The sequence below is a fragment of the Salmo salar genome, chromosome ssa09 (assembly GCF_905237065.1).
Source record: "Salmo salar chromosome ssa09, Ssal_v3.1, whole genome shotgun sequence".
NCBI classification, from domain to species: domain Eukaryota; kingdom Metazoa; phylum Chordata; class Actinopteri; order Salmoniformes; family Salmonidae; genus Salmo; species Salmo salar.
Window position 1 is genome coordinate 118,176,651 of NC_059450.1, and position 27,505 is coordinate 118,204,155.

Below are 27,505 nucleotides of genomic sequence, written 5' to 3' on the forward strand. Positions count from 1 at the left end.
AGCAACTTTTGTAACAATTTTATTGTGATTTTAAAGTTTTTTTTCATTCATTCGGATAAATCTAGGCAAGCTTTATGAGTTTGATTATATAAACTGTAGGGAAGGATTTAAGGAATAATAAGGACATGAAAGTCTGTCGCAATTCATTTGCAAGAATGGGTTGACAGTTGTTGTCGGGGTGACACAGCACGCTGTTTGCAGCCAGTAGCCTGTTTGCTGCCAGTTTACCTTTGCTGCATCTTGGCTCTCTCCTTTTCATGAGCTTGTTTAGAAAGTTCCTCTTTCAGCCAACGGGAACAGATATAACAGGCTACAAACTGTAGAAGGGATCCACAATCAAAAGGTCCGTGACGCTCGGTAGCAACTAGCCAGCGCGCGAACAGCTGAGTGACAGCTGTCTACCACCGCATCCAGCTGACTAAACCAGGGGTTAGCCAAAATGGATAAGATAAGGTTCTGATTACGTTCCCCAACTCTCTAAACACATGGCTCTGGATATAGCACGTTTTGGTATGAAACAAAACGGATATTGAGTTTTGCAACAAACAAAAAACACATTCTAAAGCACATCTAAAGTAAATGTTTTAAAAGTATGAGAACAGCCATAATTCATACACAGAAAAAATGTAAATGTGAAAAATGAGCACTTATCACGTTTTGGAATCAAACCCTTCACATGCTCTTGTTATTTCCACATAGCAACATCAACTATTGAGCCAGAATTGCAATGTTTAGTATTTTGATGTTTGTGTCCAGAAGGCTGTGAGAAAGACAATTCACATCAAGCTGCCTCTTCTCAACAAGCGAAAGCTCTAATGCATCTAGACATTCTCAGTAAATGTTTATGTCCTGTTTTGGTTTCTCCAGCTCTACCCCCCACTCAGACCCAACGGCCTCCAGTTGACCGACGGCCAGTATCTCCAGTGAGACCCGCCCAGCCCCTCCCATCTCCGGTCACGCCCCGCCCACCCATCCCCAGGCCAGGTACCGTAAACCGTATACCACAGCCACAAAGTGTTGCATCTTGATACAGTAATGTCTCCAAGATTAGGTCAAATTCTGATAAACGCTGGTTCAACTTTCTGGCTTCTCACACTGCCAACTCCATGTCATTTCCTATTAGAAATCTTAACTGTTGTACTCCACACCTGACTCAAGAACAAAGAAGCATATAGTTTGGAGTCTGTATTGTGGAGTGAGAAAAAGTTCAAAGTTCTCCATTGAAGTATGACAACTGGTCTTCCTGTGTCTGTTCTGCTCTCATTTGATGTGACAGCACTTGAAAGCATGAGTTCACATTTCAAATGGACCAGAATAATGAGTGCTTAAGAATCCCGGGTAGGTGGATTTGAATGCTCTGGTGGCGTTGATTTTTACTGGCGGTTTTATCCACCTTCAAATACATGTTTTATTTAACCTGTATTTAACTTAGACATCAGTTGTGTTTCTAGCTCTGGCCTTTTCTGTCTCCACTAGAGTTCTTAGTCAACCCTGTCCCTCACACACACACACACACATATGCACACGCACACACACACACATGAACACACACACCTCAACTTCAAAGCCTCAGTCGATAAAAGGCGTTTTACATTCTTTAATGCACTTTTTTGCAATACAAAGAGAGATTCAAATAGGGAGTACCCTCTCACAGACCGAGCCAGGAACTCTGGCTCAAGATATAAGTAGTAACCAGATGGGTACAATGCTCTGTTTGTGCCGCAAAACTTTGCCTAATGTGAGCCAACTGTTCACCACCGGACTGTTCGTTTATCACGTTGTCAGGTTTGAATCTCAAGGCGGGGCCGTCAAAGAGCTTCTAACTTTTAGCTCGTGAGGGAGGTGTCAGGTTTGTGCTGTAACCTAGAATTGAACACTATTATGCCCACAGCCTTGAACCTGCCTCATAATAAATGAGTTCTGAGACTATAAATCCTAATAACGGTCCCTGAGAAATATGTGAGCCTCATAATAAGTGAGTTCTGAGACTATAAATCCTAATAATGGTCCCTGAGAAATATGTGAGCTGCACACTTAGAAGAAAGAAAAAGTGATCCTGAAAGGGTTGTCCCCATTTTAGAACCCTTTAAAGAACCCATTTTGGTTCCGGGTAGAACCCTTTTGAGTTCCATTTTAGAACCCTTTCCACAGAGTTCTACATGAAACCCAAAAGAGATCTACCTGGAACCAAAAAGTGTGAAATGGGATGAGTGTATGCCAGAGCTTCCTTGTTCAGCACTCCAATGTAAGCAGAGATCAGGCACCCAGATGAGATTAGATCCTCCTCACACCATTCTCCGTGGCTGTGTTATCCCCTCTCATGTCCTCAGATGGCTGATATGGATGACATGACAACTAAGATCACACTTTGGAATCGTTTTTTGAAACGGTGACAGACAAGCTAACTAAATGTACATATCTGTCCACGTGTGCGTGCATGTGTGTGTACGTGCGTCTACGGCCATCTGATTGGGCGTCCAGTGCGGGGTGTGTGTGAGACCATGCCCCAGGTGTGTGGACAGGGCCGCTGTGTGGACCAGCCCGGAGGGAGACATACCTGCATCTGTAACGAGGGATACCAACACAATGCTCAGCAGACTCATTGTCAAGGTGAATGTTGTTTTGTTAGGGCACTGTTGCTAGTTAAACTACTTAACTACTATTAGGAAGCATCAAACACACATACACATTCACAGCCCAATGTTGGCTGTTCCTGATGCTATACTGGCCCTCAGCTGTATTTATAGTGTGCGGTCATTGAACATGTGATTGTCTTTATGGATGAGTCAGTTTCAGACTGGTTAGGTAACGCAAGCATCTCACTACAATCCCATACCCTGAGAGGCAGCTTGATTACTGTAGGCTTGGTCAGGCTCCTCTTGACCTCTTTAACCCCACTCATCCCCCTTTCCTTTCAGACATAGACGAGTGCAGGAAGTCTCCCCCGCCCTGCGGCAGCGGCCGCTGCCAAAACACAGAAGGGGGCTACAGGTGCAGCTGCCCCTCTGGATACCAGCCGGGACCCCAGGGCACCAGCTGTATAGGTACAACCCTCCCCCCACTGTACACACCACTCACACACACATAGTCGCTAGCCACAGCAGCTGTGCACAGGACGTTTATTCAGACAACAGCTACTCTGTCTCGTTGGGTATAGAGAAAGACCTTCTGGCATCCCTCTGGAATGCTCTGTGTTCTACTTGGAAGTCAAGGATTAGGAAATAGTGTCTGGTACTCTGGTCACTGTTCTTTGAGAATCCCTCATGTTGTTTTTTTCTCATCTGTGTCTCTAGATGTCAATGAGTGCATCCAGGCTCTCAGTCCCTGTTCTGTTGGGGAGTGTGAGAATACACCAGGCCGCTACAGATGTGTGTGTCCTGCTGGCTTCAGAGCCAACTATCAACAGACGCAGTGTCAAGGTAAGAGGGGACGCGTACTCAACATAGTATTCCAACATCAGCAGTCAATAAGTACTATTGACATGATTGTGATTATTATAAGGAATGTTATGTAGATTATGATAGCTGTGCAGTAGTCCCTGTGATCATTCTATAAGAAAATAGATAACTGTTAACTGTCAAGTCTTTGAGTAAAGGACAAACTTTTTTGTGGCACAGATATTGACGAGTGTCGTCAGGTTCCGAACCCCTGTAACAACGGTCGCTGTGAGAATAGCCCTGGTAGCTTCAAGTGTGTCTGCCGCACTGGGTACAAGCTAGAGGGCAACACGTGTAAAGGTAAGGAAGCTATCTCTGCATCTAGTCAACATTATTTCACTACCGAAGCGACTGTACTGTATATATTGCTATCTTCACTCACCAAAGATTGTGTGATATTTGTGAAATTATTCTATTAAACTTAATGTCTATCATTCTCCCTTTCCCCAGATGTGGATGAGTGTGAGGACCCCTTGAAGTGTCCTGGTCAGGCCTGTGTCAACTCTCCAGGATCATACAAGTGTGTGTCTTGCCCACCAGGGTTTGGGCTGCTGAACGAACAATGCCGAGGTAACACTCCTTGTCCGGAAGCAGTTGTATACAAAGCCAAATAATAACCTTTCTTCTGAAAATGGTGAGGTAATGACCAATGTTATAGGGAGTTTAAGTAGAATTCTCCACAGGCTGTTTGATAGAGGGCGCTAACGGTCTGTGTCGCCCCCCTGTTGTAGATGTTGACGAGTGCCGTCAGACCCCCAGCCTTTGCACCAATGGTCGTTGTGAGAACACTCCCGGGAGCTACAGGTGTGTTTGCCATACGGGATACAAACTACAAGGCAAGACCTGCACAGGTACGAGCGATGACTGTATTTACCTACATTCCCTCTTTTGAACCTGTCAGCGAAAATAACTTTCAATCTATGGAAAACAAATTCTGCCGGACTTTTAATGTTCTGGCTCTATTTCAGATGTGGATGAGTGTGAGGACCCTTTGAGGTGTCCTGGTCAGGCCTGTGTCAACTCTCAGGGTTCTTACAACTGTGTGTCTTGCAAGCCAGGCTTCAGCATGATTAATGGACAATGCTCAGGTAAAATGACATTGTCTCTGTGTGTTCTGAGGTATACCTGTGTGTCTGTGATTTTTTTTAAATCCATCCATCGATCCATTAATACATACATTTATATTTCAAATTGGCATCTACCTTTCAGCAATCTCTTGTATCTCCTCTCCATTCCTACAGATATAGATGAGTGTCGTCAATTCCCCGGCCCATGCACCAACGGTCACTGCGAGAACACCCAGGGTAGCTACAGCTGTGCGTGTCTCACTGGCTACAGACTACACGGTGATACCTGTACAGACGCGGATGAATGTGCAGACCCGTCCCAGTGCCCTGGACAGGAGTGTGTCAACTCCCAGGGCTCATACAAGTGTGTGTCCTGCAAGCCAGGCTTTGGGCTGGTGAACAGACGCTGCACAGGTAGGACACAACATGGTCTTTATCAACACCAGTACATTGGAGCGATGGCGGACAGTTCTTCTCCTTCTTTTCTTTGCAGATGTTGACGAGTGCCTCCACAGCCCCACTCCCTGCGCTAACGGTCGTTGTGAGAATACGGCTGGAAGCTACAAGTGTGCGTGCCGATCTGGCTTCAGGCTACAGGGCAACACCTGCACAGGTAAGACTGCGCCCCGAACGTACACATTACTTTTACACATTACACATTACCAGCCGATAAAGAGCAGTCAAACGCATGACTTTCTTTAGCACAGAATAGAGTAAAATACTACCAGGAATTGTCTTTATTTTGTCAACTTTATTATGGGATTGTAAAGAATAACCTCCGTTGGCTTCTCTAGATGTGGATGAGTGTGAGAACGCTCTGCAGTGTCCTGGTCAGAAGTGTATCAACTCTGAGGGCTCCTTCATATGTGTGGCCTGTAGCCCAGGCTTTGAGGCTGGAAACGGACAGTGTACAGGTGAACAACCTTCTCAACCACACACACACACACACACACACAGAGACGCACACACATCCATTTCTATTCGATATTGATAATTGTATCAATACTGATATTGATACTTTCACACAGATGTTGATGAGTGTCGGCAGACCTCCAACCTATGTACCAACGGCCTCTGTGAAAACACTCTCGGTAGCTACCGGTGCGTTTGTCGCACCGGGTTCAAACTACAGGACAGCGTCTGTATTGGTAAGGCTGCATGTGTCTGACTTTTGCATGTCTTTACATGATGGTTCAAGGTTCCATATCACTGTTTGATGTGTAACCTCCACTTGCTTCATTTTAGACGTTGATGAATGTGAAGACCCCTCACAGTGTCCTGGGCAACGGTGTGTGAATTCTGAAGGCTCCTACAAGTGTATCGCCTGCAAAGCTGGCCACAGTATGCAAGATGGGTTATGCGCAGGTAAGACTAGCTGTCTATTAGGCAGTATATCAAGTAAATTCAAGGCATTCTGTCCATATAGTCGACATGTTTTTCCAAGGTGTTTTATTGCTCTCTCACTTGCCTGCCGCATTTGTTTCTGGGAAGGAATGCCATGGCTCTTTTACAGCCAAGGAGAGGAGGGGATTTATGAACAACTGCACATTTCTGACTAATGAGGAAACACATTTTTAAAGAGTTGAATTGAGTCAATGTTGCGGAATGTGACACGAGACCGAAATTAGCACCAAACTCTTTTTCACACGCCTTCCACTTGAGATTGTATTTCGTTCATAATGCTTTATGGAATCAGACAATCACATCGCTAACACTGTTAGTGTTATTGGTGAGGCAGCTTGACTAAGACTGTCACCATGCTAAAGTTTGCTGAAGAATCAAGCTGTTCCAATAGCTGTTTATATGAACTGCACCGAGCAGTGTGACCGGGCCATTTTTCATCATCTTACAGTCGGCGACGAGTGAGCGAAGGGGGTGGCCCTCTTGCCCCAGTTCCATACTGCAGTCAGAGCTCTCCTCTGCATTCCTCTCCTCTGCTCTCCTCACTTCACCTTTTCTGGCTTCTGTTACTTCTCTTACTCACTACCAAGCAGTTTTTTTCTGTGTGGTGCACAAATGATCAGCCCGAGTATCATTAAAGGACACTGACACCTGGGTGCATTGCCTCTACCTTCAAAAAACAGAGACCACATAAAAAATTCATATGAATGTACCGTTTCTTTCGCAGTTCACTGTCAGTCAGCACTTTACCCATGCTGTGATATAAGTTAGAAACCAATATACACAGGCAGTTAGAAAAGTCAAGGCTAGCTTTTTCAAGCAGAAATTTGCTTCCTGCAACACAAACTCAAAAAAGTTCTGGGACACTGTAAAGTCCTTGGAGAATAAGAGCACCTCCTCCCAGCTGCCCACTGCACTGAGGATAGGAAACTCTGTCACCACCAATAAATCCACTATAATTGAGAATTTTTATAAGCATTTTTCTACGGCTGGCCATGCTTTCCACCTGGCTACCCCTACCCCGGTCAACAGCACTGCACCCCCCCACAGCAACTCGCCCAAGCCTTCCCCATTTCTCCTTCTCCCAAATCCAGTCAGCTGATGTTCTGAAAGAGCTGCAAAATCTGGACCCCTACAAATCAGCCGGGCTAGACAATCTGGACCCTTTCTTTCTAAAATTATCTGCCGAAATTGTTGCAACCCCTATTACTAGCCTGTTCAACTTCTCTTTCGTGTCGTCTGAGATTCCCAAAGATTGGAAAGCAGCTGCGGTCATCCCCCTCTTCAAAGGGGGGGGGGACACTCTTGACCAAAACTGCTACAGACCTATATCTATCCTACCCTGCCTCTCTAAAGTCTTCGAAAGCCAAGTCAACAAACAGATTACCGACCATTTTGAATCCCACCGCACCTTCTCCGCTATGCAATCTGGTTTCAGAGCTGGTCATGGGTGCACCTCAGCCACGCTCAAGGTCCTAAACGACATCATAACCACCATCGATAAGAGACATTACTGTACAGCCATATTCATTGACCTGGCCAAGGCTTTCAACTCTGTCAATCACCACATCCTCATCGGCAGACTCAACAGCCTTGGTTTCTCAAATGATTGCCTCGCCTGGTTCACCAACTACTTCTCTGATAGAGTTCAGTGTGTCAAATCGGAGGGCCTGTTGTCTGGGCCTCTGGCAGTCACTATGGGGGTGCCACAGGGTTCAATTCTTTGGCCGACTCTTTTCTCTGTATACATCAATGATGTCGCTCTTGCTGCTGGTGAGTCTCTGATCCACCTCTACGCAGACGACACCATTCTGTATACTTCTGGCCCTTCTTTGGACACTGTGTTAACTACCCTCCAGACGAGCTTCAATGCCATACAACTCTCCTTCCGTGGCCTCCAACTGCTCTTAAATACAAGTAAAACTAAATACATGCTCTTCAACCGATCGCTGCCTGCACCTGCCCGCCCGTCCAGCATCACTACTCTGAACGGTTCTGACTTAGAATATGTGGACCACTACAAATACCTAGGTGTCAGGTTAGACTGTAAACTCTCCTTCCAGACTCACATCAAACATCTCCAATCCAAAGTTAAATCTACAATTGGCTTCCTATTTCGCAACAAAGCATCTTTCACTCATGCTGCCAAACATACCCTCGTAAAACTGACCATCCTACCGATCCTCGACTTCGGCGATGTCATTTACAAAATAGCCTCCAATACCCTACTCAATAAATTGGATGCAGTCTATCACAGTGCCATCCGTTTTGTCACCAAAGCCCCATATACTACCCACCACTGCGACCTGTATGCTCTCGTTGGCTGGCCCTCGCTTCATACTCGTCGCCAAACCCACTGGCTCCAGGTCATCTACAAGACCCTGCTAGGTAAAGTTCCCCCTTATCTCAGCTCGCTGGTCACCATAGTAGCACCCACCTGTAGCACGCGCTCCAGCAGGTATTTATCTCTGGTCACCCCCAAAGCCAATTCCTCCTTCGGCTGCCTCTCCTTCCAGTTCTCTGCTGCCAATGACTGGAACGAACTACAAAAATCTCTAAAACTGGAAACACTTATCTCCCTCACTAGCTTTAAGCACCAGCTGTCAGAGCAGCTCACAGATTACTGCACCTGTACATAGACCATCGATAATTTAGCCCAAACAACTACCCTCTTCCCCTACTGTATTTATTTATTTATTTATTTTGCTCCTTTGCACCCCATTATTTCTATTCTAATTTGCACTATCTTCCACTGCAAATCGACCATTCCAGTGTTTTACTTGCTATATTGTATTTACTTCGCCACCATGGCCTTTTTTGCCTTTACCTCCCTTATCTCACCTCATTTGCTCACGTTGTATATAGACTTATTTTTGTACTATATTATTGACTGTATGTTTGTTTTACTCCATGTGTAACTCTGTGTTGTTGTATGTGTCAAACTGCTTGCTTTATCTTGGCCAGGTCGCAATTGTAAATGAGAACTTGTTCTCAACTTGCCTACCTGGTTAAATAAAGGTGAAATAAAATAAATAAATAAAAATATCCAGAGCGCATGAAAATCACTTCGAGGTATTCAGCAGATGTCTGGCTGTTAGACTGGTGCTGATGTGAACCAACAGAGTTTTCAACAGATGTTTAGACTTCAAAGGGGATAGCGTGTAAATCAGAGACACCTTAGAAATGGATGTAACACTTGAGAATGGATGGATGTCTCGTTGGAGTGGTTTCACTGTCAAAAAGTTATATCCATAAGGGACCGAGGCCCATTGGTGCTGTGTTGATTTAAGAGAAACACTTGGAAGCTGTTTAACCCATTTTAGCGGGAACAGAAAGACCCTATACATGAAGCAGAAGGTGTGTGTGTGTGTGTGTGTGTGTGTGTGTGTGTGTGTGTGTGTGTGTGTGTGTCTGTGCGACCAAGCTGCAGTACCGATGAGCATTCCCCTCTCCCTTCCTCAGATGTGGATGACTGCCAGAGCCCTGACACCTGTGGTGCAGCGAGACTGTGTGTGAACACGGACGGCTCCTACCGCTGTGACTGTCACCCAGGCTACAGAACCACTGGCCTTGGACGCCAATGTAGAGGTCAGTATCGATGACGGCGATAATGATGGTGACGAATGCCACAATGTTGGGGATTTCCTTTGATGACGTGTATATACATCACCGCGCGTTGGGTGTTCTTTTCTGTCATATTTTAACGTGGTTGTCTTGTCTTTTCAAAGACGTCAACGAGTGTCTAGAGGGGGAGTACTGCTTCCCCAAGGGAGAGTGTGTGAACACAGAGGGCTCCTACCGCTGTGTGTGCTCCCAGGGTTACACCACCAGCAGCGACGGCAGCTCCTGCCTAGGTGAGGCCTCACGACCATCTCACACACACACACACCTCATGCACACACCCAAGTCCGACTGGCCTTTCTGTAGGCTACTCTTAAACCTGCAGAATGGAGAAGTCTCTACTCATTACATATATTTGCTGTTTACTCTGTTTAAACTGCACAGCCCATTAACTTGGACAACTCTAATCCCTTATACAAATAATCCTTTATAGGCTACTTTACACAGATTATATTACTCATAGCCTCTCACACAGTGAGATTGCTTTGCTTGGCGGTAGGCACAGCGGGGTTGTCTGTGGTGATGTAATGGCGTGTTGTCATTGCGTGCCCAGATGTGGATGAGTGTGCCAGGTCAGGCCCGGGGGTGTGCCAGGATGGGCGCTGTGTCAACACAGAGGGCTCCTACCAGTGCCAGTGCCAAGTGGGATTCACCACCAACCCAGAGAAGACAGCCTGTCTGGGTAACTCAACACCTCAACTACTCTGCACTGTTCATCATTCACCGTAGACAGACCATTGAAAATGCATGTCCATTTTATGTAATACGCACAGCTTTCGGGACTGAGCTATGGGGATGCTGAAGTTTTTGTGTGTGTGTGTGTGTGTGTGTGTGTGTGTGTGTGTGTGTGTGTGTGTGTGTGTGTGTGTGTGTGTGTGTGTGTGTGTGTGTGTGTAATCCCCACTCTCTCTCTCCCAGATGTAGATGAGTGCTCAGAGGGAGCAGTGTGTTGGTCACAACGTTGTGAGAACACCATTGGCTCCTACCGCTGTATCACCTCCTGTGAGCCGGGCTACCGGGTCACCCGCACCGGAGAGTGCGTCGGTCAGTTCCATCTCTTCATCATCCTCATCGACTTCATCCTTTACTAAATCTAGTTCACACATAAGAATCGACTTTTTATTATTCTTGTATTTTTTAATCCACTTGATTTATTTTTCAATGATCTGATTCTATGGTACTGAGAAGTCCAGAGGAACTCAATCTTTCGAGATTGAATGCCGTTCTCATTATACTGTCATACAGTTTAGCCATGATAGTTTATGTAGGAATGTTTGGCATATTGGACACAGATGTGGGATCCAGGCTGAGGGCGGGGCATAAGGGTTTGCTGGTCATGGCAGCTGTGTTTGATTGATGTGTCAGGTTGGAGGCTTTCACCTCGCAGATGCTCAGTCACAAGAATGCCATTCGCCTTTCCTTGCCAAGATATGCATCTGTAACACGCAGACACACACAGACATTGTGAAAAAGAGCTAGGGATATATCTCACTGTATTGTCTTCACTGACTATTGCTTTATACCTTTAAATAATTTAATCAAGTTTATCCATCTACAGTGGGGGGAAAAAGTATTTGATCACCTGCTGATTTTGTACGTTTGCCCACTTACAAAGAAATGATCAGTCTATAATTTTAGTAGTAGGTTTATTTGAACAGTGAGAGACAGAATAACAACCAAAAAATCCAGAAAAACGCATGTCAAAAATGTTATAAAATGATTTGCATTTTTATGAGGGAAATAAGTATTTGACCCCTCTGCAAAACATGACTTAGTACTTGGTGGCAAAACCCTTGTTGGTAATCACAGAGGTCAGACGTTTCTTGTAGTTGGCCACCAGATTTGCACACATCTCAGGAGGGATTTTGTCCCACTCCTCTTTGCAGGTCTTCTCCACGTCATTAAGGTTTCGAGGCTGACGTTTGGCAACTCGAACCTTCAGCTCCCTCCACAGATTTTCTATGGGATTAAGGTCTGGAGACTGGCTAGGCCACTCCAGGACCTTAATGTGCTTCTTCTTGAGCCACTCCTTTGTTGCCTTGGCCGTGTGTTTTGGGTCATTGTCATGCTGGAATACCCATCCACGACCCATTTTCAATGCCCTGGCTGAGGGAAGGAGGTTCTCACCCAAGATTTGACGGTACATGGCCCCGTCCATCGTCCCTTTGATGCGGTGAAGTTGTCCTGTCCCCTTAGCAGAAAATCACCCCCAAAGCATAATGTTTCCACCTCCATGTTTGATGGTGGAGATGGTGTTCTTGGGGTCATAGGCAGCATTCCTCCTCCTCCAAACACGGCGAGTTGAGTTGATGTCAAAGAGCTCCATTTTGGTCTCATCTGACCACAACACTTTCACCAGTTGTCCTCTGAGTCATTCAGATGTTCATTGGCAAACTTCAGACGGGCATGTATATGTATTCTTGAGCAGGGGGACCTTGCGGGCGCTGCAGGATTTCAGTCCTTCACGGCGTAGTGTGTTACCAGTTGTTTTCTTGGTGACTATGGTCCCAGCTGCCTTGAGATCATTGACAAGATCCTCCCGTGTAGTTCTGGGCTGATTCCTCACCGTTCTCATGATCATTGCAACTCCACGAGGTGAGATCTTGCATGGAGCCCCAGGCCGAGGGATATTGACAGTTCTTTTGTGTGTCTTCCATTTGCGAATAATCGCACCAAATGTTGTCACCTTCTCACCAAGCTGCTTGGCGATGGTCTTGTAGCCCATTCCAGCCTTGTGTAGGTCTACAATCTTGTCCCTGACATCCTTGGAGAGCTCTTTGGTCTTGGCCATGGTGGAGAGTTTGGAATCTGATTGATTGATTGCTTCTGTGGACAGGTGTCTTTTTTACAGGTAACAAGCTGCGGTTAGGAGCACTCCCTTTAAGAGTGTGCTTCTAATCTCAGCTCGTTACCTGTATAAAAGACACATGGGAGCCAGAAATCTTTCTGATTGAGAGGGGGTCAAATACTTATTTCCCTCATTAAAATGCAAATCAATTTATATCATTTTTGACATGCGTTTTTCTGGATATTTTTGTAGTTATTCTGTCTCTCACTGTTCAAATAAACCTACCATTAAAATTATAGACTGATCCTTTCTTTGTCAGTGGGCAAACGTACAAAATCAGCAGGGGATCAAATACTTTTTTCCCCCACTGTAAATATAATGATGACAGTGATCATACTTGAGACCATGCTTCAGATTAATTTAGGAGACATCTCTCTCTCCACTTCTGTTTCTTCTTCTCTCACAGATATCAATGAGTGTGCCAATGAGACCGTATGCGGGGAGCATGCGTTCTGCCAGAACCTAATTGGAACATACCAGTGCATGTGTGACCAGGGCTACACAGCCACCAGCGATGGGAAGGGATGTGCGGGTATGTCTCAACACAGATGCACGAGTCTCTGATAAGTGTACAAACGCCACCATGCTGTACTGTCATTTGTCTTTGCTTGGTTTAGCCTACATCGTTATACCTTTTCGCCCCATATTTCTCTTTCTTTCGCTCTCGCGCTCACTCACTCTCTCACTCTCTTTCTCTCACTCTCTCGCTCACTCTCTTTCTCTCGCTCTTTCTTTCACTCTCTTGCATTCTCTCTCTTTCTCCATTTTGCTCTCCCTTTCGCTCTCTCTTTCTCTCTATTTCTCTCTCTCTTTCTCTCTATCTATCTCTCTATCTCTAGATGAAAACGAGTGTGAGACTATGCAGGGTGTGTGTGGCGCGGCGCGCTGTGAGAATGTGGATGGCTCCTTCATGTGTGAGTGTCCAGGACAGGGGGAAGAGTTTGATACGCGCTCAGGACAATGCCTCAGCACGCACCGACCAGGTACTGTACAGTGTCCAACACTATGTGCTTTTCGAGGATTATCTAGATAAGCTTGTTTTTCCCCGTACGAAAATAAACATTTCTATTCCCTGATGGGAATAACACTTTCCCTGCTTCAAATGTTCATTCCTACACTGTTTTATTGGCATTTAACATCAGTTTGTGCATGGTGAGTTTGGTGAGACCTCTTCAACAGGTGCCCATTCAAACAGCTTGGTGTTGCTGCCCCCTGCTGTTCATCAGGTAACACTATGTTGTCTTTGTGGTCAGCGGCGCAGCCATAACCACACACACCTCAACCCTCAAACGTCACGTCCACGTGTCTCACAGGTCTTCCCGTGTTCCCTGGCGGCTCCTCCTCGTCTTCGTCTTCCTCCACCACCGACCTCGGTCCCCAGCGTCGGCCCGATGCGTCCCAGCTGCCCCCTGCCCGGCCTGGCGAGTTGAGGGAGTGTTACTACAACACCGAGGAGCAGAGCTCGTGCAGCGTCCTGGCCCGCAACACCACTCAGCAGGAGTGCTGCTGCACCGTGGGCCAGGGCTGGGGCATGGGCTGCCAGTTCGACCCCTGTCCTCAACTAGGCACAGGTAGGGACCAGTGATCAACACTGATGTGAATAGTATGTATTTCGTATATAGTATAGTATAGTATTGTATATAGTATGACTATATTGAGTATGTATCTAGCACAGGAGGTTGGTGGCACCGAAAAGGAGAGAATGGGCTCGTGGTAATGGCTGGAGCGGAGTCGGTGGAATGGTATCAAATACATCAATCGCATTGTTCCCATGTGTTTGATGCCATTCCATTTGCTCCGTTTCGGCCATTATAATGAGCTGTTCTCCCGTCAGCAGCCTCCTGTGGTCTCCATGGGATATATGTATATGTATACGACTAAAGAGAGTATGTATGTCTATGGTAGACTCCTGGAGTCAGCTCCACCTGTCAACCCACTCGGAAAAAGTTATCCCTGATATCGTGAAGTGTTCCTCTCTGATGTGTCGTGTTGTTGTTTCCTGTGGTTGCTGTTCAGCCGAGCACCAGGCGTTGTGCCCCAGCGGACGTGGATATGTGACTGGGCCAAGAGTGTTTAGCTACAAAGGTAACGGCGGTCTCACATACACACGCGGCAGGTAGCCTAGCGGTTAGAGCGTTGGGCCTGTAACCGAAAAGTTGCTCGTTCAATATCCCTGAGCCGACTAAATGAGCAAAGCACTTAACCCTAATTGTTCCAGGGTTGCATTTTCATTTCACACTTGTACATGTGTGAAACAGGACAAATATAAGCACCCCTATTTGACCTCTTTTTGACACGCATGATTTGTAGTCATGCTTATTGCTGATACTGTACCGTACCTGTAATCCAGGCCTTCATCTCCTCTCACAGATGTGGATGAGTGTAAACTGTTCCACCCTGAGGTGTGTAAGAGCGGTGTATGTGTCAACAACATCCCTGGCTATTCCTGCTACTGCACCAGTGGCTACTACTACGATAACGTGTTTCTGGAGTGCATCGGTTAGTGGCATACCTTCATCGGTGATATTGGGCCGTTTTGACCCAGTCTTCATAATTGTGGTTGAATTAGATGGATGTATATAATGGGTAGGTTCCTAAAATCTCATCTCTCTCTCTCTGTCTCTGTCCTCTCCTGGTAGATGTTGATGAGTGTGAGGCAGGGGAGGACAGCTGTCCAGGGGGAATCTGCGTCAACACATTAGGCTCACACTTCTGTACCTGCGTGCCTCCTCTTGTGTTGGACGACACTCAGCGCAGCTGTGTCAATTCCACTGGCCTCGCCGTGGGTAAGACTACATACACTGGGAGACGGGAGTGCCCAATAACTCACCTTATGAGTCCTCACTACTCATTTTTTACTTATTAGCTCAAACTGTGAGCTCTCTCTCTCACCGTCTGTTTTCAATCTCTCTCTCGCTCCTGCTTTCCCCATCTATCTTTCCCTCGTTTTTCCCACCTCCCTTTCTCCATCTTTCTTTGCCTCTCTTTCCATCTCACCCTTCCCCTCCTCATTCCTGTCCTCTCCCTCCTGTCTCCAGATGAGAAACTGTCCTTCTGCTGGCAGTATGTCACACCAGACCTGGTGTGTCAGAGCCCCCTGCTGGGCAGACAGGTCACCTTCACTGAGTGCTGCTGTCTGTATGGAGAGGGCTGGGGACTGCAGTGTGCTCTGTGTCCTGCCAGAGACTCAGGTACTACTAGACTGACCGCACACTCACTGATGAGCTACTACGGCCACGCTGATTGTGGATGAGTATTTGCATTGAACATTCCGCTGTGTTAGCATTTTGTCACGAGATACAAGCAAAATGTAGCTCTGTTGCGGAAGAGTGTTGTGTTTATGGTGTCATTTTTGGTCTACGCCTCTTTTCCTTCTCTGCCTCTTTCAGAGGACTATGAGGCTCGGTGTAACGTCATCCTGAGGCCCCCAGAGTTTCCTCCCTCCTTCCCTGACCGCTACGGTCCGGACCCAGGGCCAGGACCCGGCAGAGGAGGAGGAGGGGGGTATCGCGTGCCCTATGGACCGGACTCCTTCCCAGATCCCATCCGCCGCAGGCCTGAGTACCCCCGGCCTGACTATGACGACTACACACCACCAGGGGGCAGCAGGTCTGGCTTCAGAGGCAGAACGCCCAGCACATTCAGCGTCCCAGAGAGCCCATACAGACGGCCCTCAGGATACATGTAACACACTGCCCTATTCACCACACTCACTCATTAACATACATCATCACAAGACGCAACATATGTTCTCGACAAACATGTTGGATTTCTCCCTCCCAGTCCTGAGCGGTACTATGACGAGGACGACTACGGTCCGCCTGACGCGCCTCCAAGACTTCCCTTCCGGACCCTCCCAGACCCTCGTTCTGAGCTTGCCTTTGGGGCGCGGCCCCCTCTCCCAATCCCCGAGGGCCTCCCTCTGAGTCTGGCCCCCCTCCCGGACAGTGACCCCTACAGTGAGGAGGAGGAGGGGCTAGAACCCTGGCGTGTGGAACCCCCGTTCCCTGACAGACGGGGGCCAGTTGGTGGAGGCGGAGGCCCAAGGAGAGTCTATGAGAGTAAGCCCTCTCTTTCTGTGCATTACTGCATTACTGTCATTTTGTCAATGCTGCTGCATTACGCAAAATATTTCACGTTTATTTTAAGATGTAAACTTAGCCTAGGCCCTGTGAAAAAATGTGTTTGATTAGCTATCTGTTCTTACTTCTGACCATGTCCTCCTCTCCCCGCTCCAGGACGATATGAGCCGTATGCAGGCCTGAGCACAGAGGACTGTGGGATACTGCACGGCTGTGAGAACGGCAGGTGTATCCGTGTGGCGGAGGGATACACGTGTGACTGCTACGAGGGATACGAGCTGGACATGACCTCCATGGCCTGCATAGGTAGGTATCCCTCCTCACACAATCCACAAGACAAACCCTTCAACTAATCGCAGTTGTCTATATGCAAAACTCCCTGTCTTTCACTGGTCTTTCGAACCTTATGCCTTTCAATCTAGATACTGTATGCATCACATAGCAAGAGCCACTCTCTTATTCTCAGATTGACATTTATGTTACAGTAAAATCTGTAGATTTACCAGTGTAATGGAGAATCTAGAAATTTCCAGGGAAATGTATAGATTTACCGTTTTACACATCTACCGGAACATACAGTACCAGTCAACAGTTTGGACACACCTACTCATTCAAGGGTTTTTCTTTATTTTGGACTATTTTCTACATTGTAGAATAATAGTGAAGACATCAAAACTATGACATAACTGTAGTATGGAAACCAAAAAAGAGTTAGACAAATCAAAATGTATTTTATATTTGAGATTCTTCAAAGTAGCCACCCTTTTCCTTGATGACAGCTTTGCACACTCTTGGCATTCTCTCAACCAGCTTCATGAGGTAGTCACCTGGAATGCATTTCAATTAACAGGTATGCCTTGTTAAAAGTTATTTTGTGGAATTTCTTTCCTCAATGCATTTGAGCCAATCAGTTGTGTTGTGACACTGGTTGGTATACAGAACATAACCCTATTTGGTAAAAGACCAAGTCGATATTATGGCAAGAACAGCGCAAATAAGCAAAGAGAAACGACAGTCCATCATTACTTTAAGACATGAAGGTCAGTCAAGAACTTTTAACGTTTCTTCAAGTTCTATCGCAAAAACCATCAAGCACTATGATGAAACTGGCTCTCGTCAGGACCGCCACAGGAAAGGAAGACCCAGAGTTACCTCTGCTGCAGAGGATAAGTTCATTAGAGTTAACCTCTTACATCTAGACGTTCCGCTAGCGGAACACCGCTCCAATATCCAATGATAGGGCGTGGCGCGAAATACAAACTCCTCGAAAATCCGAAAACTTCAATTTTTCAAACATATGACTATTTTACACAATTTTAAAGACAAGACTCTCCTTTATCTAACCACACTGTCCGATTTCAAAAAGGCTTTACAACAAAAGCAAAACATTAGATTATGTCAGGAGAGTACCCAGCCAGAAATAATCAGACATCCATTTTTCAAGCTAGCATATAATGTCACAAAAACCAAAACCATAGCTAAATGCAGCACTAACCTTTGATGATCTTCATCAGATGACACTCCTAGGACATTATGTTATACAATACATGCATGTTTTGTTCAATCAAGTTCATATTTATATCAAAAACCAGCTTTTTACATTAGCATGTGACGTTCAGAACTAGCATTCCCACCGAACACTTCCGGTGAATTTACTAAATTACTCACGATAAACGTTCACAAAAAATATAACAATTATTTTAAGAATTATAGATACAGAACTCCTTTATGCAATCGCGGTGTCCGATTTTAAAATAGCTTTTCGGTGAAAGCACATTTTGCAATATTCAGAGTAGATAGCCCGGCCATCACAGGCTAGCTATTTTGACACCCACCAAGTTTGGTACTCACCAAACTCAGATTTACTATAAGAAATAAGAAAAATTGGATTACCTTTGCTGTTCTTCGTCAGAATGCACTCCCAGGACTTCTACTTCAACAACAAATGTTGGTTTGGTTCCAAATAATCCATAGTTATATCCAAATAGCGGCGTTTTGTTCGTGCGTTCAAGACACTATCCGAAGGGTAACGAAGGGTGACGCGCCGGCGCATTTCGTGACAAAAAAATTCTAAATATTCCATTACCGTACTTCGAAGCATGTCAAACGCTGTTTAAAATCAATTTTTATGCGATTTTTCTCGTAAAATAGCGATAATATTCCGACCGGGAGTCGTTGTTTTCATTCAAAGACTGATAATGTAAAATGGCCCCTTCACGTGCACCCGTCTCATTGTTCTCAGATCGACCACTATCCAAATGAGCTACTGTTTTTCAGCCATGGACTGCAGAGTCATCATTCACCGTTCTGGCGCCTTCTGAGAGCCTATGGGAGCCTTAGAAAGTTTCACGTTACAGCAGAGATCCTCTGTTTTGGATAGAGATGACAAAGAAGGCCAAGAAATGGTCAGACAGGGTACTTCCTGTACAGAATCTTCTCAGGTTTTGGCCTGCCATTTGAGTTCTGTTATACTTACAGACACCATTCAAACAATTTTAGAAACTTTGGAGTGTTTTCTATCCAAAGCTACTAATTATATGCATATTCTAGTTTCTGGGCAGAAGTAATAACCAGATTAAATCGGGTACGTTTTTTATCCGGCCGTGAAAATACTGCCCCATCCATAACAAGTTAACTGCACCTCAGATTGCAGTCCAATAAATGCTTCACAGAGTTCAAGTAACAGACCCATCTCAACATCAACTGTTCAGAGGAGACTGCGTGAATCAGGCCTTCATGGTTGAATTTCTGCAAAGGAACCACTACTAAAGGACACCAATAAGAAGAAGGGACTTGCTTGGGCCAAGAAACACGAGCAATGGACATTAGACCGGTGGAAATCTGTCCTTTGGTCTGATGAGTCCAAATTTGAGATTTTTGGTTCCAACAGCCGTGTCCCGGTGAGATGCAGAGTAGGTGAACGGATGATCTCTGCATGTGTGGTTCCCACCATGAAGCATGGAGGAGGTGTTGTGATGGTGTGGGGGTGCTTTGCTGGTGACACTGCCTGTGATTTATTTAGAATTCAAGGCACACTTAACCAGATTGGCTACCACAGCATTCTGCAGCGTTACACCATCCCATCTGGTTTACGCTTAGTGGGACTATCATTTGTTTTTCAACAGGACAATGACCCAAAACACACCTCCAGGTTGTGTAAGGGCTATTTGACCAAAGAGAGTGATGGAGTGCTGCATCAGATGACCTGGCCTCCACAATCACCCGACCTCAACCCAACTGAGATGGTTTGGGATGTTGGACCGCAGAGTGAAGGAAAAGCAGCCAACAAGTGCTCAGCATATGTGGGAACTCCAAGACTGTTGGAAAAGCATTCCTCATGAAACTGGTTGAGAGAATGCCAAGAGTGTGCAATGCTGTCATCAAGGCAAAGGGTGGCTACTTTGAAGAATCTCAAATATAAAATATACTTTGATTTGTTTTAACACTTGTTAGGTTACTACATAATTCAATATGTGTCATTTTATAGTTTTGATGTCTTCACTATTATTCTTTAACCTGTCTGGGAACCTGGGATGCTTGCGTCCCACCCTAGTCAACAGCCAGTGGAATCGCGTCGCGCGAAATATAAATACCTCATAAATGCTATAACTTCAATTTCTCAATCATATGACTATTTTACACCATTTTATAGATACACCTCTCCTGAATCGAACCACGTTGTCCGATTTCAAAAAGGCTTTACAGCAAAAGCAAAACATTAGATTATGTTAGGAGAGTACCCTGCCAAAAGAAATCACACTGCCATTTTCAAAGCAACTAGCATGCATCACAAATACCCAAAACACAGCTAAATACAGCACTAACCTTTGACAATCTTCATCAGATGACACTCTTAGAACATCATGTTACACAATACATGCATTTTTTGTTCGATAAAGTTCATATTTATATATAAAAACAGCATTTTACATCGGCACGTGACGTTCAGAAAATATTTTCCCTCAAATGCTTCCGGTGAATTAGCGCTACAATTTACAAAATTACTATTTGAAAACATTGTTAAAATGTAATATTGTCATTCAAAGAATTATAGATTAACATCTCGTGAATGCAACCGCATTGCCAGATTTAAAAATAACTTTACTGGGAAATCACACTTTGCAATAAACGAGGTGGTATGCTCAGAAAAATAGGCTAGGCGATACATGTTAGCGCCATCTTGGAACCATCTAAAATCAAATATACTATTGTAAATATTCCCTTACCTTTGATTATCTTCATCAGAAGGCACTTCCAGGAATCCCAGGTCCACAACAAATGTAGTTTTGTTCGAAAAAGTTAATAATTTATGTCCCAATAGCTCCTTCTTGTTAGCGCGTTCCGAAGGCTACTCATAATGTACTGAAGCGCGCGGGACTTGTCGTCACGAATGTGCAAAAAATATATATTTACGTTCGTTCAAACATGTCAAACGTTGTATAACATAAATCTTTAGGGCCTTTTTCAACCAGAGCTTCAATAATATTCAAGGCGGACGATTGCATTGTCTTACTAAACGTTTCGGAACAAAAGGGTACCCATGGGCACCCGCGTCATAGTAGTAATGGCCCTCCCTCTATGACCAACTTTCCAAGCCTCTCTTTCGGTCAGTTTCTACCATAGAAGACGCAAACCACTTTGTAAAGACTGTTGACATCTAGTGGAAGCCTTAGGAAGTGCTAAATGAATCCTAACTCACGGTGTGTTTCATAGGCAAAGTGTTGAAGGTGATTCCACAAATCAGATTTCCACTTCCTGCATGGAATCTTCTCAGGTTTTGGCCTGCCATATAGGTTCTGTTATACTCACAGACACCATTCAAACAGTTTTAGAACCTTTAGAGTGTTTTCTATCCAAATCTACTAATTATATGCATATTCTAGTTACTGGGCAGGAGTAGTAACCAGATTAAATCGGGTACGTTTTTTATCCGGCCGTGCAAATACTGCCCCCTATCCCCAACAGGTTTTAATGTAGAAAATAGTAAAAAATTAAGAAAACCCTTGAATGAGTAGGTGTGTCCAAACTTTTGACTGGTAGTGTATATACATTTGGACATGCACTGATTCACATGTATGTGTTTTCACTTGTTTCCTTGTTCTGCTTCTATGCCCAGACATCAATGAATGTGAGGATCCTGACAACGTGTGTGCGAGCGGCCGATGCATCAACACAGACGGCTCCTATCGTTGTGTGTGTCACCGAGGCTATGTCATGTCCCATCGGTCCAACCGCTGTGTGGCGGCATAACACAGCTACTACTTTGAACATTGTCTTCCCCCACTCAACAGTCCTATCTGCTACTAGGGAAGCATCAGGGGCTCACTAAAATACCTGTCCAAAAAAGCTGAGAGGGTTGTTCTCTGAAGAAAACGTCAATGTACTGACGTATCGTGTCTGAGAGAGATTTGAGTCCATAGAACTCTGATATTAATACAGTTTGAGTCTTATACAGCACGCACAACTCATTATACATACACATGAGCTCAACTACACACACACACACACACTTGAGACTGCTATTTTAAAGCAGGTAAATAAGTATTATGTCCCTTAGCCAACCTTTCTTTTGAAGTTGAAATGCATAGTGGTGAAAAAGAGGTTAACGTACATTGTCCAGAATCCTAACTATACGAACATGTATTTAAAGGTAGGATCCGGCCCATTGAGATTGCTCACTTTGAGCTCAGTCATGTTCAACACACCGTGTTCTGTGCCTAGACCTGAGGCAGACAGGAACCATTGAATTGGGCCAGTGTAGTCTCCAAGACAAAGATTTACATTTCAGTCATTTAGCAGACGCTCTTATCCAGAGCGACTTACAGTAGTGAATGCATACATTTCATACATTTTATTCTGTGCTGGCCCCCCGTGGGAATCGAACCCACAACCCTGGCATTGCAAACACCATGCTCTATCAACTGAGCTACAGGGAAGGCTAAGATGACACGCTACTGCTACAGACGAGCAGAGCCTTTGTCTAAGACGGAATCTCTGTCTGTGGATGTTTTGTTAACGAACGCTCTCTTCAGCTGGACTGTACAAAAAAAACCCCAGCAACATCACAACATCGCTGAACCAAATTTGTATTCCTCTAAAATGTCAGTGACTTGTATTCTCTCCATTTGTTGATTTTACAACCCCCCACTGATGTTTATGATTGCTTCTTGTATTAATTTATGCTGTTCAAAGTTAAATGACTCTTTATGTAATAATAACTTTTATTATTTTATAGAAATGTATATGCGGAAGAGGAAGCTACACATCACTGACATGTTTGTACATTTATTTCTTTAGACTTTTTTTTTTTACATGAGAATCGAATGTACCTTAAAACTGATATAAGATAGTTGACTTTGTATTCACAATTTGAAATGTTGTTTGTGTGATCAATACACAATCAGTGATAAAATACCATGTACATATTTACAATTGAGAAAAAACTTTTTTTTACCAAATGATATCTGTTTCAGTGAGTAGAACCATTTCTGTAAATGTTCCTTCCTGGTGTAGTTTACAAGCTGAAACAAACCCAAAAACATGTCCTCCTTTCAGCACCTAAAGATGTATAACACTATGCACTGTATTCGTGGACGACGTAGCCGTTGTGTACTTTTTAAACAATATTTTTTTGTTGTAATTTTTTGTATTTGTTTCTGGTTAATTGTTTTGTCAGTGATTTAAAAAAAAATCTTTATTGCTATGAAAACTATTTGAAAATATATTTGCACACTTTCCATTCCAAGTGACTTTTGGATCTCATTCTTTGTTACAGAATCACATGTATCGTATACACTTTTACTCTACAAGGTTGTTGTTATAAAGTAGTAACATATTGGAAGCTAGTTCAGTATATATTAGGAGTAAATCAGTGGTGTAGGTATTACACAGTATTTTGATTTAGCCTGACGGCTCAAACTAAATTCTTCCGCTGCACTGTCGTTCGCTACATACTTAGTGTTGACGAGGGGCACAAGGGGCGTTGTACAAAACAAAGTCATCAGCGATTGGATCATCTCTAACCAATCAGCGTATCAAAGCCAATCACGAATTTCCAAACCACTACATTACCCATGTGTGTTGTAGCTTTGGCTCAACCTATTGGTTTCTGGACCAATCAGATGTGTTTGCATTCGGATGTGTTTGCATTCGATGAAGGGTTGCATTTGGTACTCAGATCCAGACTCATGGCGGAGAAGAAACTAACGTCTGTGGGCGTGGTGTAGCGTTTGGCTGGAGAAAGGAGTGTGGGTAGCCAGGCAAATTTTGATTAGTATCATCACTGTCCCTATCTTACACTGTCATAACAGCAGTTTCCACCTCTCTCACACATGCTCTATGTGGCCAGGCCTCTAATCCATTTACCTGCTATTCTAACCCTAATTCCCAGTAGTGTTTATAAAGATCCCATGTCTAATCTCTTTTATAGGCCAATCCTTCACCACACACTACAAAGCTGATTAAAGAGGTTCACTTCATACTTAATTATCTCTTGCGGATTGCAAGGGCTAGCCAAATATCCACTTTTTCTGTTGGACTGTACACTCTCTGTTTTCGCTCCTCATGAACTATCCTGAATCTGGGCCAAATGACTGGAAGACCGGTGTTAACACTTACCACTTGCTGGCAAATACGATAAGTGGCAGCTTCAGAGTAATTGTAATGCCTCATTATTACTGTGTTCACCAATATCCAGCAACAACTACATTTGCTGTTCCTTTGATTATCCTTTGTTTATTACAAATATAGCCCACTTGAGTGGGTCTACAATTACATTACACCAAACATTAGGAACACCTTCCTAATATTGAGCTGCACCCCCAATTCAGCCTAAATTTGTTGGGGCATGGACTCTACAAGGTGTCGAAAGCATTCCACAGGGATACTGGCCCATGTTGATTGCAATGCCCACAGTTGTGTCAAGTTGGCTGGATGTCCTTTGGGAGATGGACCATTCTTGATACACAAGGGAAAACCCAACAGTGTAGCAGTTCTTGACACAAACCAGCATTTTTTTTGTCTTGCCCATTCACCCTCTAAACGGCACACATACACAATCCATGTCTCAATTGTCTCAAGGCTTAAAAGTAATTAATTAACCTGTCTCCTCCCCTTAATCTACACTAATTTGAAGTGGATTTAACAAGTGACATCAATAGGGGATCATAGCTTTCACCTGGATTCACCTGGTCAGTCTATGTCATGGAAAGAGCAAGTGTTCCTAATGTTTTGTATTCTCTGTGTATATCACTCAGCCTTTAAACACGTAGTGACTATGGAGCCTTTATTAAATTATCATTGTAGCGGTAAGAGTACCTTAACAGGCATTAGTATTATTATAGTTTTGTAAGTGGACTTTCAGCCTGTTACAATGTAATGATATGGGATCAGGACAAGGGACAAGATGGGCAACAGTAGGCTCCTGCTCCACTGGCTCCATCACAGAGAGGGAGAGATTTCAGTCCTGTCTGTACCATTGACCCGCACTGTAACAGAGCATGAAAACTGGACCCAGGCTGACCCACGCCTCAGTACACACCCAGGGAGCTATAGAATCACTTGATTTCACCCATTAGCCCTGATGGTGTTGTTTGTGTTAACAAGGTCAACTGAGGCTCTCTCTCTGTGCGTGTGTGAGTGTCTGTGTGAGTGTGTGTGCATTGAGTGTGTGTGTGTGTGGGGGGGGATATCTTGCTGATGTAGCCATTGTTGGATTAGGGTTGAGGAGGAATGAGAAGTGTCAGGTAGTGTCAGACTAGACAGTAATCCTATCTCCCTGTACTGGGGGCCTACCCGGGTCAGAACCGGGTCAGTGTGCTGCTGTGCTGTAATACATTTCACAGCAGGGGGATGACAAGGGCAGGGAATGTGTTTCAATAGAGAAGAGGCATCAGGGGTCCACTGTGGGAACCTTTCATCCCAAATCATTTTGAGATGGAGGAATACCATGTGTAAATGTATCAGGGAACTAGCCAAAAGCATATTTGTTTGGAATATCCACAATTTAGAAGAAGAAAAAAGGAATCATAATGTATTGGTTATACAGAACATTCGGGAAAGTATTCAGACCCCTGGACCTTTTCCACATCTTGTTTTACCTTACAGCCTTATTCTCAAATTAATTAAACAAAATGTTTTCCTCATCAATCAATCAACGCGTTCCAGCAGGTATATCTCACTTGTCACCCCCAAAGCCAATTCCTCCTTTGGCCGCCTCTCCTTCCAGTTCTCTGCTGCCAATGACTGGAACGAACTACAAAAATCTCTGAAACTGGAAACACTTATCTCCCTCACTAGCTTTAAGCACCAGCTGTCAGAGCAGCTCACAGATCACTGCACCTGTACACAGCCCATCTATAAATAGCCCAAACAACTACCCTCTTCCCCTACTGTATTTATTTATTTTGCTCCTTTGCACCCCAGTATTTCTACTTTGCACACTCATCTACTGTCAAATCTACCATTCCAGTGTTTTAATTGCTATATTGTATTTACTTCGCCACCATGGCCTATTTATTGCCTTTACCTCCCTTATCTCACCTCATTTGCTCACATTGTATATAGACTTATTTTTCTACTGTATTATTGACTGTATGTTTGATTTACTCCATGTGTAACTCTGTGTTGTTATATGTGTCTGTCACGTTCTGACCAGTAAAGGGGTTATTTGTTATTGTAGTTTGGTCAGGACGTGGCAGGGGGGTATTTGTTTTATGTGGTTCGGGGTTTGTTAGTATATGTGTTTATGTAGAGGGGTGTTTGGTTAGAGTATTCCGGGGTTTTTGGGTTATTTTCTATATTTTGTATTTCTATGCTCTGTCTATGTTGTGTATTTCTTTGTTGGCCTGGTATGGCTCTCAATCAGGAACAGCTGTACATCGTTGTTGCTGATTGAGAGTCATACTTTGGTAGCCTGTTTTCACCTGTCCCTTTGTGGGAAGTTGTTGTTGCATAGCTGTGTGTTAAGCCTGCAATCCTGTTCATTCAATCGTTTTCTTGTTTTGTTTGTTCAGTGCTAAAATAAAGTCACTATGAGCACTCAACCCGCTGCGCCTTGGTCCACTACGTACGACGACCGTTACAGAACTACCCACCACAAACGGACCAAGCAGCGGGGTAAGGAGCTGGAGAGGAATTATGTGGACTACAGGGAATCGTGGACATGGGAGGAGATTCTGGACGGGGCTGGACCATGGCACCAGGCTGGTGAATACTGTCGCCCACCGGAGGAGATAGAGGCAGCCAAGGCGGAGCGGCGCCGGTATGAAGCTTTATACGGGCCAATTGGGAAGCACGAGAGGCACCCCCAATAATTATTGGGGGGGGCACACGGGTAGTTTGGCTGGGCCAAGGGTGAGCCCTAAGCCAACTCCCCGTGCTTATTATGGGGAGCGTATGGAGTGCAGAGCGCCTGAGTATGCGGAAGTGCGCACGATCTCGCCCATGCGCACGCACAACAGTCCGGTGCGAGTGATACCAGCCCCTCGCAAGTGCCGTGCTAGTGTGGGCATCCAGCCTGGAAGGAGGATGCCTGCGCAGCACATCTGGCCACCAGTGCGCCTCCTAGGCCCAGGCTACCCTACGCCTGCTCTACGCACGGCAACCATCAGGCCTCTGCACAGTCCAGTTCGCCCTGTGCCAGCACTCCGCTCGTGCAGGGCTGCTATTACCATCCAGCCAGGACGGGTTGTGCAGGAGGTGCGCTCCAGACCTCCAGTGTTTACCCATAGCCCTGTGTACCCAGTTCCTGCTCCTCGTACTAGCCCTGAGGTGTGTGTCTCCACTCTGGCGTGTCCAAAGCCAGCACCACGCACCATGCCTCCAGTGAGTCAGCCCAGTCTAGTACATCCTGTTCCCGCTCCTCGCACTAGCCTTGGGGTGTGTGTCACCAGTCTGGTACCTCCACTACCAGCCCCACGCACCAGGCCTCCAGTGCGTCAGCCCAGTCCAGCTCGTCCTGCTCCTGCTCCTCGCACTAGCCCTGTGGTGCGTGTCCTTAGTCTGGCGCGTCCTAAGCCAGCTCCACGCATCAGGCCTTCAGTGCGCAGT

General features: G+C 45.1%; 1 protein-coding gene across 3 annotated transcripts in view; it reads left to right on the forward strand.

Annotated features, from left to right (window-relative positions):
• The window catches only part of LOC106612711 (latent-transforming growth factor beta-binding protein 4), a 79,100-nt gene extending 55,899 nt beyond the window's left edge, over positions 1–23,201 (forward strand). For 2 of the 3 annotated variants that reach the window (XM_014214144.2, XM_014214145.2), the window contains 28 exons: positions 868–984; positions 2,482–2,610; positions 2,919–3,044; positions 3,294–3,419; positions 3,618–3,737; positions 3,888–4,007; positions 4,169–4,288; positions 4,406–4,525; positions 4,679–4,918; positions 4,998–5,117; positions 5,299–5,418; positions 5,533–5,652; positions 5,750–5,869; positions 9,368–9,493; positions 9,634–9,759; positions 10,080–10,208; positions 10,445–10,570; positions 12,781–12,906; positions 13,214–13,357; positions 13,688–13,945; positions 14,391–14,459; positions 14,745–14,873; positions 15,014–15,160; positions 15,413–15,565; positions 15,764–16,058; positions 16,158–16,435; positions 16,613–16,762; positions 21,573–23,201. In XM_014214144.2, coding sequence (XP_014069619.2) covers positions 868–984; positions 2,482–2,610; positions 2,919–3,044; positions 3,294–3,419; positions 3,618–3,737; positions 3,888–4,007; positions 4,169–4,288; positions 4,406–4,525; positions 4,679–4,918; positions 4,998–5,117; positions 5,299–5,418; positions 5,533–5,652; positions 5,750–5,869; positions 9,368–9,493; positions 9,634–9,759; positions 10,080–10,208; positions 10,445–10,570; positions 12,781–12,906; positions 13,214–13,357; positions 13,688–13,945; positions 14,391–14,459; positions 14,745–14,873; positions 15,014–15,160; positions 15,413–15,565; positions 15,764–16,058; positions 16,158–16,435; positions 16,613–16,762; positions 21,573–21,706 — 4,088 coding nt within the window. In that variant the 3' untranslated portion in view covers positions 21,707–23,201. The remainder of the gene's footprint in view (positions 1–867; positions 985–2,481; positions 2,611–2,918; positions 3,045–3,293; positions 3,420–3,617; positions 3,738–3,887; positions 4,008–4,168; positions 4,289–4,405; positions 4,526–4,678; positions 4,919–4,997; positions 5,118–5,298; positions 5,419–5,532; positions 5,653–5,749; positions 5,870–9,367; positions 9,494–9,633; positions 9,760–10,079; positions 10,209–10,444; positions 10,571–12,780; positions 12,907–13,213; positions 13,358–13,687; positions 13,946–14,390; positions 14,460–14,744; positions 14,874–15,013; positions 15,161–15,412; positions 15,566–15,763; positions 16,059–16,157; positions 16,436–16,612; positions 16,763–21,572) is intronic. The other variant, XM_014214146.2, reaches the window with a different exon arrangement.
• The last annotated feature ends 4,304 nt before the right edge of the window (positions 23,202–27,505 follow it).